The 14,923-nt window shown below is 42.4% G+C and overlaps 1 protein-coding gene across 4 annotated transcripts in view; it reads left to right on the forward strand.

Annotated features, from left to right (window-relative positions):
- The first annotated feature begins 3,305 nt into the window (after positions 1-3,305).
- kmt2d (lysine (K)-specific methyltransferase 2D) overlaps positions 3,306-14,923 on the forward strand; it is a 33,929-nt gene continuing 22,311 nt past the window's right edge. The window contains exons 1-25 of one of the 4 annotated variants that reach the window (XM_073471098.1): positions 3,306-3,395; positions 5,828-5,910; positions 6,146-6,257; positions 6,391-6,593; positions 6,706-6,815; positions 6,960-7,122; positions 8,733-8,904; positions 9,085-9,199; positions 9,387-9,565; positions 9,671-9,966; positions 10,102-10,221; positions 10,368-11,155; positions 11,286-11,399; positions 11,558-11,671; positions 11,823-11,927; positions 12,015-12,196; positions 12,462-12,626; positions 12,828-12,937; positions 13,082-13,126; positions 13,236-13,409; positions 13,522-13,683; positions 13,784-13,906; positions 14,337-14,458; positions 14,556-14,691; positions 14,803-14,889. In XM_073471098.1, the coding sequence (XP_073327199.1) occupies positions 5,862-5,910; positions 6,146-6,257; positions 6,391-6,593; positions 6,706-6,815; positions 6,960-7,122; positions 8,733-8,904; positions 9,085-9,199; positions 9,387-9,565; positions 9,671-9,966; positions 10,102-10,221; positions 10,368-11,155; positions 11,286-11,399; positions 11,558-11,671; positions 11,823-11,927; positions 12,015-12,196; positions 12,462-12,626; positions 12,828-12,937; positions 13,082-13,126; positions 13,236-13,409; positions 13,522-13,683; positions 13,784-13,906; positions 14,337-14,458; positions 14,556-14,691; positions 14,803-14,889 (3,946 nt within the window). In that variant the 5' untranslated portion in view covers positions 3,306-3,395; positions 5,828-5,861. Of the gene's footprint in view, positions 3,396-5,138; positions 5,213-5,827; positions 5,911-6,145; positions 6,258-6,390; positions 6,594-6,705; positions 6,816-6,959; positions 7,123-8,732; positions 8,905-9,084; positions 9,200-9,386; positions 9,566-9,670; positions 9,967-10,101; positions 10,222-10,367; positions 11,156-11,285; positions 11,400-11,557; positions 11,672-11,822; positions 11,928-12,014; positions 12,197-12,461; positions 12,627-12,827; positions 12,938-13,081; positions 13,127-13,235; positions 13,410-13,521; positions 13,684-13,783; positions 13,907-14,336; positions 14,459-14,555; positions 14,692-14,802; positions 14,890-14,923 lie in introns of those variants that run through there. The other 3 variants (XM_073471101.1, XM_073471102.1, XM_073471099.1) reach the window with 3 other exon arrangements.

The raw sequence follows: 14,923 nt of genomic DNA on the forward strand, positions 1-14,923 counted from the left end.
CATTCAGGCACTAACACTCATTTCACGAATAAAATCTACTGTTTGTAAAATGCAGACCAGTGTTATCAGGCTGGGATGATAATGAAAAAACGCTTTTATGACTATATTTAATGAGACATGAGGGAGAAACTGGTAAAGTTTTGTATATGCAAGCAGCTCATTATAATTATGAAAATAATTATTTGTCTATTTAGGCTTTAACTGGACTCTTAAAGGATTAGTTCATCAAAAAAATAAAATTCAGTCACGTTCTCCACACCGTCAGTCTGATGGAAAGTCAGGTGAAGTTTCGTAGTCCACAAAATATTTCTGGCGCTTCACAGCAAAATAGCATTGTTGCAGCATTCTCCCAAACAACCGAAGTAGGTGGGGACTTTTTTAGAAACGTAAAGATACAACCGGAAAGAAATATACAACGGCTCCATACAGCTCTTATGATGTAATCCAAGTCTCCTGAAGCCCCTAGATCTCAAATTGATTTGAAAAGACGTCATTTACACCCTTTTGTAAGCTGAAGTCTTCATCGTAGGTGCTAAGCTAAAACAGTTAGCGTACCCCCTGTCTGAAGTGGGTGCACAAGCTCGACTGACACGTCAAGTGTGTAAACATTGTCTTTTCAAATCAATTTGGGATCTTGGGGCTTCCAGAGACTTGGATAATGCTGGATGAGCTGTCTGGAGCCACTTTAGGCTTTTTTTTCAGTTGTGTTTTTTTTTTTTAAAGTCCCCATCTACTTCAGTTGTGTAGGAGAATGCTGCAATGCTGTTGCTGTGAAGCTCCAGAAATGTTTTGTGAACGACAAAGCTTCACCCATTTTTTCATTTTTGGGTAAACTTGTCCTTTAACTCTTTGAGTGCATATCAGTTGTAGCACAAGTTTTATCACAACCAAAACATGTGCATATCAGGTCACATTTATGTAGTTGTGTGGAGCTTTTTAAGAGTGCCGACTGCATTCATCTTATTGATAGAAATTCTTGTAAAATGTTTCCCTCCTCATCCGAGCCCTGTGGCGCACATTCTGCACAGATGCATCTGCACATGCGTTAACACAGACGTTTCACGGTGCAGGGTCAGCTGCAGATCACCCCCCTGCAGCAGGTGGTTGCTCACTGCTTATGTAGCACACAATTTATTGCAGTTGAGCTGTGAGGCATTAGTGTGTGTTCACTAATATTAACTTTACATTTGAGACATGTTGCAGATGGTCTTCTCTACACTCTGCAACACAAATGTTGAGTTTTAGCCTAAATAAGCTCTTTAACTGTAACGTTACAGTGTTCTGCTTTAGGGCAGGACAGGAGATAAACAGTAGGCCTAGCTGATGAAGATTAAACCTGTGACCTTCTCATAAAGGGACAGACTGTTACCCAATATATAATTTTCTGTAAGTTCACAGGATCATTTCAATGACATCCAAGCTTCACTGCGTGCACAGCCTCAGGCTTTTCACTCACAACCTGGCCCATGAATGGACAGCACGGGGAGGTCGGTGTCTCAATTCAACAACTATACATATACACAAGGATTTGTAAGGGCTGAAAGAGCACAGGCTGTGCCACACTTTCTGGACAAAAAAGCTTTAAAAGGATGCATCTCTGAGAGGACTTTCTGCACTTAAGCTGCGTAACATTTTGAAGTCACTACATGCAAAATATTTGGATCTTAAGATGGAGTAAGGAACGGAGGAGTTCTCAGAACAACTTTGTTGAACCCTTCCTGCTGGGTCACCCATTCCACTGTGATTTTCTCACAGTGATAAGGCAAGATGATGATAAAGACGACCCACCTCCCAACCCCCACCTCCAACAGGATCTGTGTTACTCACCCACAGTAGGATCTACAGGATTGCTTGGATCAGATCTGAAAATGTTTTATATGATCAGGTAACTGTTGATAAAAATGGTAAAGTCATCAAATGAATTGTCAGCTGATTCAGTTTTGGAGGATAAAGGTTGTAAGGCACGTTGCAACCTTTTTAAAACAGTATAGAAATATTTAAGGTCTTTAAAAGTATTTTATTTTGACAAGTCATTCCCATGTTGCTTGATAAGAATTCACAAATGTACCAACGTGGATGATAAGCCAGGGAAGTAAGGCAAAATTAGGTAACACAATAACACATCTCATAATAAACTAAATGTGGCTGATTACCAGTGAACCTGCTGAAACCTCGGTCGACGTTTATTTCAGATCATGGCAGATTCAAGTCGATTATTCTTCCCAATCAGCCTCAGTCACTTCAGTCATGTGCGCAGTGCATTGCAGCATATGGACAGAAGCGGAATAAAAAAATTAGCAACCACGATGAAGGGCTCAGTGCTCATTTATGTTAATCACAAAATTAATTTGCTGAGAGAATTATGAATCTAATCGACTTCGTTGGATCGCGGCCGATCGTTTATCAAAACAACACATGCAATCACCCGCAGGCATGTCAAAGCAGCGTTAGTCCGACAATCATAACAATCTAATGAAAAATGGCTTCCCTGGATCTGAAAATCTAATGCCCTAATATCTGATAACTACCATATTTCACCGGTCCGCGCTCCGCAGATTAAAGCCTTGTGCTGGGTCGCAAATGATCAACCCGCACGTTGTTCATTGCTGTGCTAAAGCTGTAACACCCTTGTCTCGTTTCAACACACAAAACACTATTTTCCCCTCGTTATTTTGCATGAATTGTTGTTTTTTTTTGACGTAGTTCTTATTAGCTAGCACTGCTAGCAGCGGCTAGCCACCTGGCGGAACAGCAGTGTGCAGACGCAACGCAGTTCAGCAAAGTGAAGAGATGCTAGTGACCCACACAAGGGTACCCATGCAAAGTTGAGCTGCAAATATAGGTAGATGAATGTCTACAGTCGACTAAAACCTAAAGAAAAAATATATTTACTGTCGTGGCAACAAAGTTTGGGGTTGTAATTTTCGGATGCACCAATTTGTGTAAACTTGCAGGAGCTTTAACGACCTCGCGAGCGAGATTCCATAACAGAGCAGAAGCTAGCTACCATTAGGTTAATAACGTTAGCCTTCATGCTAAATCAACAAGCAGGGAGCCAGACAGATATGTAGTTTTTGGATTCACTGTATAAAGCCGGGGAGCCTTTTTCGGGGCTGCTTGTAGGCTTGTCTCGGTGCTTAATAGTTCCTCGGCTGTACACGACCACTCGACACAAAGCTCAAGTTGCTGCTTATCCATCTAGTTGAAGAGCTAGCTAAGCTAACAGCACCGCACAGCCTGCCTTCCGCCGACGTGCACTTCCCCCACTCTCCCTCCAGCCGGCTAGCCGCAGCGTTAGTCCGGTACATAAAATGAAGCGACCATCAGCATTTTGGGAAGCTGTGTGGCTGTTTGGATTTTGCTGATGTATGAGGAGACGATATTGTTTTTGTGAGGTGAGCTGTTTTTAATTATGGCCTCTTTGAACTTCTTGCAACAGACATACCTAAAGACACACCAACCCTGACCTTAGACCGGGTAATGTTAGCTCCGCTGTCGGTAACATTTAGCTGTTAGCTTCGACCAGATGGGGACGTCTAATTGCTGGAGAACTAGCTGTGTTACCTGGGTGCTAACTTTAGGTTGAAATATGTTCAACGTTGGCGGTGTCCAAGGTGTGATCCACAGTTTGGCTGGCTGACAAATGTTGAAGTATATACGCCGGTGCATGACATTAGATGTATTAATCGTAGTTTTACCTCTTCGGGACACTTTGCTGCTACGTCACCATTGGTAGTTGTTAGCTTTTCCGTATCAGCTTGTCGCTAGTGACACGGACGAGGCTATTTGCTGGACAGAACCAACCCTTTGAAGTCGGTGTTTACATTGAGGAATATGCTTAGCTCTGCAATTATTTAACAATAAAATCTCACTAGCTTTCACCGTGGCACTGCAACAAATAACAGCTGCTGTCGGCTGCCATTACAAGACAAAAACAAACACGTTAAACCGTGAAAGTTAATTTGTAACGTTCACACTTTTCATGTTAACTTAGCTAGCCAGGATGTTAAGACGTTTCACTCAGCCATCATGTCATCACTTTTGCTCTGCACATTGCCAACTTCATTTTAAAAAACAAAGCCTGTTTAGTGTCCTCATTAGCTGTGGTGTAAGTTAACAGGTTTTGTAAGGACTTGGGTTGGACTTTGTTGTCGAGAAGAGAGTGCGTTTCCAGTGTTGTTGCCACTAAATGCGTCCATAAGGAAGATGTAACGTCAACGTTTACATGGAGAAATTCATTTTCATCAGCTCGTCTGCTTCTCTGCCATTAACTGCCTTTGGTGCCATTAGCTTGACAGCGTTTTAATGTAGCGCCATATGTGTGTTAGATTAATGCTGCTGCAGGAGTAGTGTGCTGAAAATGTATTTTTGGAGAATTGTTGGACAAGGATTCAAAACTCCTTAACATGTATTTATTTTTTTGACACAGATGCATATACATTAGTGTTGATTTAGTGTGAATCATTCATTACAGTCTGATTTGAATATGTGATGAATTCAGCTGCTGTGCATTATTAACACGAGAAAAGCGCACCAGTCTCGGATTGGTATCTGCATGGATCAGTAAAATGAACAGACAACATTTCGTAATGTGTATGCGTCCTATCGTTGGCTCACAGGATGCTTTTTCATAGTATGATGGCACAGTTTTTGTTTTGTAACAGACGAAAACACTGCGAGACTCTCGGCAGGATCCATATCTCAGAGTCACTGTCACATGTATTGTCTTTTAAACAACGTCGCACCATGGACGACCCTCCTAGCTATTTAATTTCTAACATTCACGATAATAATAACAAGTATTGGTGAGGCAGTTTTGTACCATAAGTGATATATGCCACGCAAATCGAGGCCGATCGGCCCCTTTTTAAAGCACAGTCTGTTAATAGCCTTTAAACGTTAAAAACATGACATGACTTCCCATTGCTCGCTTCGTGGATTAAAACACGGTGAGCCCGTCCACTCCTGCATTGTTTGTTTGACAGTATTTTTGTTAATGGCGTGAGTCTCATAGCGGAACTATGATGCGAGCGACGAAGGTTCTGCACGAAAGGAGTCCCGCTGCAACAGGAAGTTCTACACACGGAAGTTGTGTTTTCTTTGTGTATCCCGATTTATGGTTGTTTTATTTAGGAAAACACTGTTTTAGTTGTATCATTTTGTGGTTTTTTTTCACGCAGCAGTTTCACCGGGTTGGATTATGCATTGCTGGGTAAATAATAACTTGAATTGTTAAAGCGGGGTCCGGTTTATCTGTCTCCTGTAACCCTCGCGCTATTTTCACGAGTTTGCGAGAAAGCTCGGTTGCATTAGTGCTAACGTTAGTCAGACTAACAAGGAAATCATCTAAAGTGAGGACATAACAGCCCTATGTAATTGGTTGTGTTGTTGGTTGTAAGTCTTTATGTTTAAAGTGTTTTTGGATGGGCAGGGAGACCACTGTGAAGGATGGTGTGGCAGGAAAAGATGGATTTTGGAGATTATTTCTCTGATGATGATAAACATATGTTAGCTAATGAATAATGCCATTTTCTATTTTGGTAAGTGTATACCTACATTCAGCTTGGCGGATTTTTTAAATTATTATTTTTTTTTACCAAAATCTTATACATTTTTTTTTTTTTTTTGAAATGTATGTATTTATTTTACATATCATCAGATCTATTCTCAACCTTAATTTAGGATGCAGTGATAACAGACTTAATGTTTATAGCATTGTCAGTTATCAGATAAAATGCCAGTAGATTGTTACATATTTGAAATCATTTATTAAGCTGCTCTAGTGTTGATTAACTTTGGCAAATGATTCTACTTTTTTACGTTGCAGATCTCTATCAAGGAGGTCAAAATCAGCACGGGGGATGGACGAGCAGAAATCAAACTGCGAAGAGAATGACTCTGAACCAACAGGTAATGTGCTCCTCTTAAAAATGTCCTCATGTTCCAGTGTCATCTGTTATAAATGTACACTAGTCTGCAGAAAGTGAAAGAGAAATGCACATGGTTGAGGAAATAAAACAGATTTTTCATCTTATCACAATAGAGATTAGTCAGTATAATTTATTCAAGGTGATGACACCAGAGCAGAACAAATGAAAATGTTTTGATTTCATGTAGCGTTTTTTCTTTTTTCCGCTGTCTTCAGCTGATGACAATGCCCCTTCAAAGCAGCTTGTCTCCTCTGAGGAGGAGTCCAAAGCCCTTCCTGCTGCTGAGGATGTGTCCGGTGCTACTGCAGCCTCTTCCAGCACACCTGAGTACGTTTTCACTCAGATCCAAAAGGATTTCGTGTACACTGTAGAGGTCTTCATCCCAAGAAGCTGCTCATGCAACATCAAAAACTTTCTTTCTCTACTTGCGTTTTGAACAATTTTCTTTGTACCTGTACAGAGAGAGCGTTCGAGCCTGTGCACTCTGTAACTGTGTGGATCGGAGCCTGCACGGACAGCGGGAACTGAGACACTTTGGGCCATCTTCTGAGCGGCTGACCCTCAAGCCATCAGCTTCTCCACTGCCTCAGCCCGGGAATGATGACCTGTCTTCCATTGGATTTTCTGATTCCCCCTGTCTGGCGGCACTCTTTGACGACTCAGGTTGAACTGAAAACATTATACTCTTATAGATTTCATCTACTAGAAATACAACACACGTATATTATTGAAATTCTATGAAATTTTTACTGATGTTGAGCTTTATAATGAACAGGGGGTTGTTGGGTTCATCACTGGTGTGCGGTGTGGTCGGAGGGAGTGAAGCGGATGGAGAATGAGGAGCTGGAGAACGTGGATAAGGCCGTTATCTCAGGGACGCAGCGGGTAAGTTCACTTTCCATAGACTTGATAGTATTGATAGTAGTACAGTATAGAGTATATACAGTATATAGTATAGATGGTATTTGGTGGAAATATTGAGATAAACAGAGGCTTCCTTCAAAAACACTTACCATTGGTTTGTTTCAGCTTTGCGAATACTGCAAAAGGCTGGGTGCAACCATTCGATGCCATGCTGAGGGCTGCTCACGGTTCTACCACTTCCCCTGCTCGGCAGCCAGTGGATCCTTCCAGTCCATGAAGCAGTTGATCCTCCTCTGTCCAGAGCACATAGAGAAAGCAGAGGAATTGGGTAAGTGAATCAGACATCTTTGTCAGAATTGTAATGTGATGTCATTACTTAGGGCATGCTTTCAAACGGCACCAAAATCCATAGCTGTTCAATGCTGATTTTGGTTTATCAACAGTGGACTGTTATTGTACCAAGGCATTGCTCTTTGTTGTCATAAAATGGCAGCTGCTTGCATTGCTTGGAAAAAAAAAGCAATCATTGGTTGTCTTTTATTTAAAAAAAAAAATAAGTGAAACTTTTTCTTAACAAAACACATGGAAACTTTTAAAAATGGCTAGTACTACAAATTAAATTCAAGATTAATTTAATTGTCATTATGCAACACAAGATTGTAACTGTGTAACTGTTGTGGTGACGACCTGAAAATTACACAAAAATCAGTCAATCGCATCTCCAGAATCCCTTTAAATGTTTTCCTACATAGTGTGCTTTAGTTGTCCACCTTTATGCTCACACAGTGGCTTGACTGGCCTGTTTTTGTTTTTCTCCCCCTGTATGTGTCTGCTCTGTTAATGCCCCAAAAATACACCTGACGGTTTTACGTTTTTGTCACCCGCTATTCCGTTTTCACAAAAGTTGGTGAGCTGCGCATGTGCTTTGTTAATTATGTTGCCTATTGAAACGATCAAGGGCAACATGGTACCAAATGATATTGCACCAACCAGGTGCACTTAAAGGCTTTTATGAACGAACAGCATGAGTAGGCCTATATTAAATAGGAGATGTTGCATAATCAGTGCATTAATGCATATACAGGAGGGACGTAAGAGAGATCATCTTTCTCTCGGTTTTTCTGCAGAGCATGTGCAATTGTCCAATTTGGATTGAGCAAGGGCAGATTATCCACTAGTTTATTGTTCAGAAGGCTTTCTTCTTTCTGACGGTTAAAAAGAAATGTACAAAAATGTTAAAATGGGTCACCAAATACACTGTGGTGGCCAGCCCAAGTAAAGTCTATGTATGGGAAACACTGCTATAAGGACATTTCTGTTGTAATCCCAGGAGCTACACACACAAAAAAACAAAAACTATACAGACTAATGAATAAATTAAAATTTAAGTCACAAAAATAAACTATTCATGGTGGCGTGCTGTGAATGAGTTAAGGAGTCTCACAGCCTGAAGAAAGAAGATGCTCTGTAATCTGGTGGTACGACGGTGGATATATTTGTATCTTCTGCCAGACGGCAGCAGGGTGAACAGACTGACTGGGGTGGGTGTTGTCTTGTAGCATCCTTTGGGCTCTGCACAGGCACGCCTCAGCCATATAACTGATGCTGAGTAGATGGGTACCAGTGATGTCCAGGGTGGTTTTTATCAACTGCTTTTAGAGCCTTTCTGTCCTTGGCTGTGCTCGAACCATGCCAGTTTGTGATGTTTCAAGTAATAATGCTGTCTCTCGTTGCTCTGTAAAAGTTGACAAGGACTAGACACAGAACTTTAACCTTCTTAAGTTTCCTTAAGAAGTTGTAAATTTTTTTGCACCAGCTGTGTGATGACCATGACAGGTTCTCTGTGATGTTGATTTCCATGAAACTCAAACTGTTAACCTGCTCCACCTCAGATCCACTGATGATGTTAATGTATTTGTTGTATATGTTTTTTCACAGCAGGTGAGGAGTCTTGGTGTGCAGTGTGTGACTCAGCGGGGGAGCTCACGGACTTGCTGTTCTGTACGGGTTGTGGCTTACATTATCATGCTGCCTGTCTGGAGATTGGTGCCACGCCCATTCAGCGGGCAGGATGGCAGTGCCCGGAGTGTAAAGTGTGCCAGACTTGCAGGTGAGTCAAATCTCATGAATGAAACTGTATAAACTGTACCCTATCTGAGCGATTCAGATGTTTTGTCTAATGTTTTGCATTTTAACATAGTTAAAAAAAACAACAACTATATTTATCTTATTGTTCTTGAACTTTATTTCCCATTTTTAAAAGTACTGTCTTGATTCTTTATTTTCTTAGACAACCAGGAGAAGACTCCAAAATGTTGGTATGCGATGCCTGTGATAAGGGCTACCACACCTTCTGTCTCCAGCCGGCCATGGATTCTCTTCCCTCTGACCCATGGAAATGCAGAGTAAGTCACAATTGGCAGTCACCTCCACAAAGTGATGGCCTAAACTTAGAAATTATTGTGAAAACAAGTTCAAATACTTTCTTGAGATTGAAATCTTCCTGTCAAAAATATTTGAAAGTGAGCTTTTTTCATGTGCTTCTTTGATATATCTTTTTACATTTTAACCATATTATATCTACTATGTCAGAGGTGTCGTGTATGTACGGAGTGTGGTGTCCGTGGACTGGTGCTGCCAGGTTCGGCCCAGTGGTTTGACAACTACGCCGTGTGTGAGGCCTGCCAGCGTCAACGCAGCTCTACATGTGGCGTTTGCAGCAAAGCTGCCAACCCATCTGTCACTCTGCAGTGCTGCAGTATCTGCCACAGGTTTGTTAATACACAGGCACAATAGTGTCAATGGAGATGATGATCCTGTGGCTTGTTACTAATTTTGTCCAAAAATATTTCTTGATCATCTCTGTACTGTTTTAGATGGGTGCACAGTGAATGTGCTCTACCAGGGGAGCTTCCAGAAGCCAAGTGCATTTGCTTGCTTTGCAAGGAGCAGCAGCCTGTCACTCAACCACACACAGCAGAAATACAAACCAGAGAGGCATCTGAGGAGACTGGAGGACATGTGGATTTGGTGGAGATGACAATTCAAACAGATGCAGACATGGAGACAGAAGAGCACACAGACTTATCAAAGGTGACACCAGGACAGAGAGGCACATCAGCGACGGGTCAGGCTGAAGCCACGACTGACAAAGAGACACCCATGGACTTGGGTAAGTCTCAGTCAGACACTACAGAACAGAAAGCCTACAAATCATGCCAGTCATGAGGTTTATTGGAATAGCAAAAAAATGTAACTTCTTTATGTCAAAGATGTTTTTATTTAAGTTCACTACCTTTGGCTTTAGGGGCGGAGTCTGCACCTGTTGAGACAACAGATGTTGGCAAGAAGATCACTGAGAAAGAGCTAAAGGTAGCAACAGAAGAAATATCTTCTGAGGCGCCTGCTGCTCCACTCCAGTCTTCAGGTAAACACAGAGAACACTGTAGATGTACATATTTGAGAGTGAACACAAAGCTGCACTTTATTATTTTTAAGTCAGTCTGCTGTAACTAATGATAGATTCATAAATGTTAACACTGATAACAACGCATTCCTCAATCTCAAATGTAGAAAGTGGAACAACAGAACAGGGGCCCTCTTGTCTACCTGCTGATGGAGAAAGAGCAGAAGAGGCAGTCAGCCAGGTGACCCAAGCCACTCCATCTCAGGACCCCACTGCAAAGACACAGTCTAACAACTCTAAAGTAGAACCGCCGGTGTCACAGCAGGGCCCTGAAAATATGGAGGTGGAGAAGGAGGAGGAGGAGAAGGAGACCACTCCGTCAGTGAAACAAGAAGCATCAGCAGAGTTAATAAACAAGGACTCTGATAGTACGCCAATCACAGAACCATTCAGTAAGGATCCACCAAAGTTACCAGCTTCTCCTGCCTTTGTCGACAAAACAGAGCAGAAAAGAAGTCCATGCCAGGAGCGCCGGTCTCCCTCACCTCTTTCTTTATCAGTAGACAAACGGGATACCCTCTCTGCTGCAGACATGGACGGGAGGTTACTACCTCACTCTGAGGAGGAGGAGGAGGAAGACGAGGACGATGAGCCAATGAAAGGGGAAGAGCACATTGTGGTCATAAAGCAGGAAATGCATGAGCAGGACATTAAGCCAGAATTGCTGCTGGACGAGATGTCCAATATGAGCCATGGAGATGAGAGCAGCAGCGGCTTTATGGGCTCTCCAGGAGAACCCGATCCTCAGCTCTCCATGGAATTTGGGCTCGCTGGCCGCTCACACCCAGATAACTTGCTCACTGAGACTGATGACTCGCTTCCCTTCGAACCCCTCAGAAGCGACAGAGAGAAGGTGAAACGTAGAGGATCCCCAGGCCGCTCACGGGTCAAACAGGTAAGGTCACCATGTGTCTTTTGAGTGTTTACAGCTGTTGTTCTACTTTTTATCTATTGTTTTTTAAGATGTAATTTTCACATTCTCACAACATGACTTAACATTGAAATGGATTATTCTCTGCTTGTAGGGGCGAAGCAATAGTTTTCCTGCAAAGCGCAGACCTCGAGGAGGTGGTGCAGGTAGAGGGCGTGGTGGGAGGTCACGCCTCAAAGCCATGGCCTCCTGCATTGATGCCTTCTTGGTGAGCTGTGACTTGGGAACAGACTTCAAAATGTCATTTATATTCTTTCAATGTTATAATATGGTCAAAATCACTTTTCTTTTTTCAAATTCTTTCAGTAATTATATTTTATATTATATTTGCAATGTATTTGAAACTGTTTGTGTCCTTGTCCACAGCTAAGCATGACCTCAGACACTGGAATAAGTAAGGAGGAAGATGATGAGGAAGACGACACCATGCAGAACACAGTGGTTCTTTTCTCAAACACTGATAAATTTGTCCTGCTCCAGGTACAGCTATTGTTGTTGTGTGACATTTTTAATTACCCTGAGGCATTTGCTGTGCCAAGAATCACAGTTTTCACTTTCGAATGCAACATAAATAGATTCTTTGTTTCCCCCTTTTTCATTTTTTCGTCTCACTTTCTCTCTTCTGTTTTAGGATATGTGTGTTGTGTGTGGCAGCTTTGGAAAGGGTGCGGAGGGGCAGTTGTTGGCTTGTGCTCAGTGTGCCCAGTGTTACCATCCTTACTGTGTGAACAGCAAAGTAAGCAAAATGTTACCCTTTGACTTTTATTTTTTCTATCACCATATTTTGTAAATCCCGATAGATTAAACCTGATATCTTCTCTAGATCACCAAGACGATGCTCCGTAAGGGCTGGCGCTGTTTGGAATGTATTGTGTGTGAGGTGTGCGGAAAGGCTTCGGATCCCTCCCGTCTGCTGCTGTGTGATGACTGTGATGTCAGCTATCACACCTACTGCTTGGACCCACCTCTGCACAATGTTCCCAAGGGTGGTTGGAAGTGCAAATGGTAAAGAAAACATTTAAACAGGAACATCTTAATGCTTTGTTCAGCCTTGTAGCTTTGAATGGGGTCAAATGGAAATGAATACATGTGAATTTGCATATTATGTAAAACACTCATGCCACAGCCCTGCATTAGCAATTCAGAGGCCCATCCCTCTGCCTCTTGCTTCTGTAGCAACAGAAAAATTGTTGCACCACTCACATAGGCATCTGTATATTAGCATATTAGCTGTGTAATTATTACAGAGTGCTTCAATATTTCTGCGCAGGTGTGTCTGCTGTGTGCAGTGTGGTTCCAACTCACCGGGTTTCCACTGTGAGTGGCAGAACAACTACACCCACTGTGGCCCCTGTGCCAGCCTCGTCACTTGTCCAGTGTGCAGAGAGAACTTCATGGAGGAGGAGCTGTTGCTGCAGTGTCAGTACTGCGATCGGTAGGTGCTGCTCATTAGAACTACACATGCACACACAGAAACTGAGGTATTCATGAGACTGCAGCTAATGAAGACAAGCGGGGAATGGATTATTTATGTATTTTTTCATGTCATGAATAATTCCATAACATCTTTGATTCGCGGTGTGATTTGTTATTAAAACTATGCAATATATCAATGTATTTTTGTGTGCCTGTGCAGATGGGTCCATGCTGTCTGTGAGAGTCTGTACACAGAGGATGAGGTGGAACAAGCTTCTGATGAAGGCTTTGCGTGCACATCCTGCACCCCATATGTTCCAAAACCTGTGGGTAAGTCTCAGAAAGACCCTGTTTTAAAACTGAAGACAGGAAGACCATGGTTTGCGAAAATAAACACAGGATATTATTAATGTACTAATAATATTTCTTTTGCTTCTTTCTCTCTTTATACCTGCTTTTCGCATTTGTTCGCAGTAGTAGAGTCAGCCATTATGGCTTCTATAAAGATCAAAGAGCCAGGTTAGTCGACTTTGCTGATTCATGTTTATTATCACAAGCCCACTCTGTGTGGTCATTGTTTTTTTGTTTTAAGAGTATGTCACTCAGATTTTCAAATGTTACTTTACAGAACCCCAGTTCTACCGGTTGGAGGGAGTGTGGCTGACTGAGTCGGGCATGTCTCTGCTTCGTAGCATGTCCATGTCTCCCCTTCACAAGAGACGACAGCGTCGCTCCCGTCTAGGCACTCTGTGTTGTGAAGGAGGTCCTGATGGAATGGATCTGAGGGAGGTCGAAGGAGATGGTGAGGAGAAAAAAGGCTGGCACACTCCCTGCTTATCCTTTGGTGTGTGAACAATGTTTAGAGGTGTTTTTCTCCCTTTTAGACCTTGTTTAAATACAATGTTGTTTTGTAGGGGAGCCCATGGAATGTGAACCCAAGATGGAGAACCCAGGGAGCCCTGACAGAGAAGGTGGTGCTGAGGGACCAGAAGGCATGGCTGACTGCGAGGGTCTCAAAGCAGGAGCAGAGGAGACAGAGGATAGCAAAAAGCGAAAGCGGAAACCTTACAGGCCTGGTAAGCGACCCAGAATTTCACAAAATAACTTATAGCATCCACATAAATGTCTGACCATCCACAATATATCTACAAATATTTTCTTCATGAATTGTAAAAGGAATTGGAGGCTTCATGGTGCGACAAAGGAAGTGTCACACACGGTTGAAGAAAGAATTTTTCGCCCAGCTGGCTGGAGAGACTACATTAGATGGTCAGCCAATAGAGAGAACCATTGATGAAGGTTAGTGACAATTGTTGAATTTCATTTTATCCATTATTTATAATTTATAATAAAATAGTAACATAATTCTCATAAGCGTGATCTCCCTAATTGGGGTGGGGATTCAAAGTTTACTTTTTTTGACATACTCAATAGGCTGTTTTCCAGCTATTGGCAATGGTACCCTCTGCATATGATCTCTCTTCACCCTAAGGCCATGTTTGGTCTCATGTATAAATACAGAGCCCCTCATTCATTTGAATCAGGCCACTATGTTGACGCAGTGGATCTGCCAATGTAGAGGGATTAAGCAAATCCTTTTTACACATGGCTGTTTTTTTATCTGATTGCCCTCTCATCATCTTCCAATATTAGGGACAGTGTGACCACATTTGTTTTTTATGGATATTGTATGTTTGGGAAACTGAATTTCATGGTTTTATATGCCTAGGACCCCATCCTGACACCGATAACATAATGGATCCTAAACCAGTGGAGGGTGAGGAGCAGGCCAAGAAACGCCGGGGCCGAAAGAAGAGCAAACTTGAGGACATGTTCCCAACATATCTCCAGGTTTGTAGTCTCTCTTGCCCCATGTCGTAACCATTTTTACACTTATGTCATCCAGTGATATAATGTTTATATCGTAAATGTTTGTAATTCGCTGCAGGAGGCTTTCTTTGGGAAGACACTAATAGACTTGAGTAAGAAAGCTGTGATGATACCACCAGGGCAGAGGCCAGGTGCATGCCTTGTCCGACCTTCATTACCAGCACCGTCAGGGCTCAAAACTACTGCCCCAGAGGGTAAGAGCACTAACTTAACCTGTGACACATGAAAACTCAGAAAATTATTTGTGACACTGGGTGTGGAAAAGGTTAGTACATGGTGTGTGACCTTTGTGCTTCTCTCGCTAGCTGATGCCAAGGATCGTCTGATGAAAGATAATTTTCCTCTCAAGCAAGAGGGGGGTGAGGACCCCCAGGCTCAGGGAGAAGGTGCAGGTAAGTGTCTGTTTGGACTCTGATTATGCTGGTG

This window comes from Pagrus major, chromosome 7, assembly GCF_040436345.1.
Source record: "Pagrus major chromosome 7, Pma_NU_1.0".
In the NCBI taxonomy this organism is placed as follows: Eukaryota; Metazoa; Chordata; class Actinopteri; order Spariformes; family Sparidae; genus Pagrus; species Pagrus major.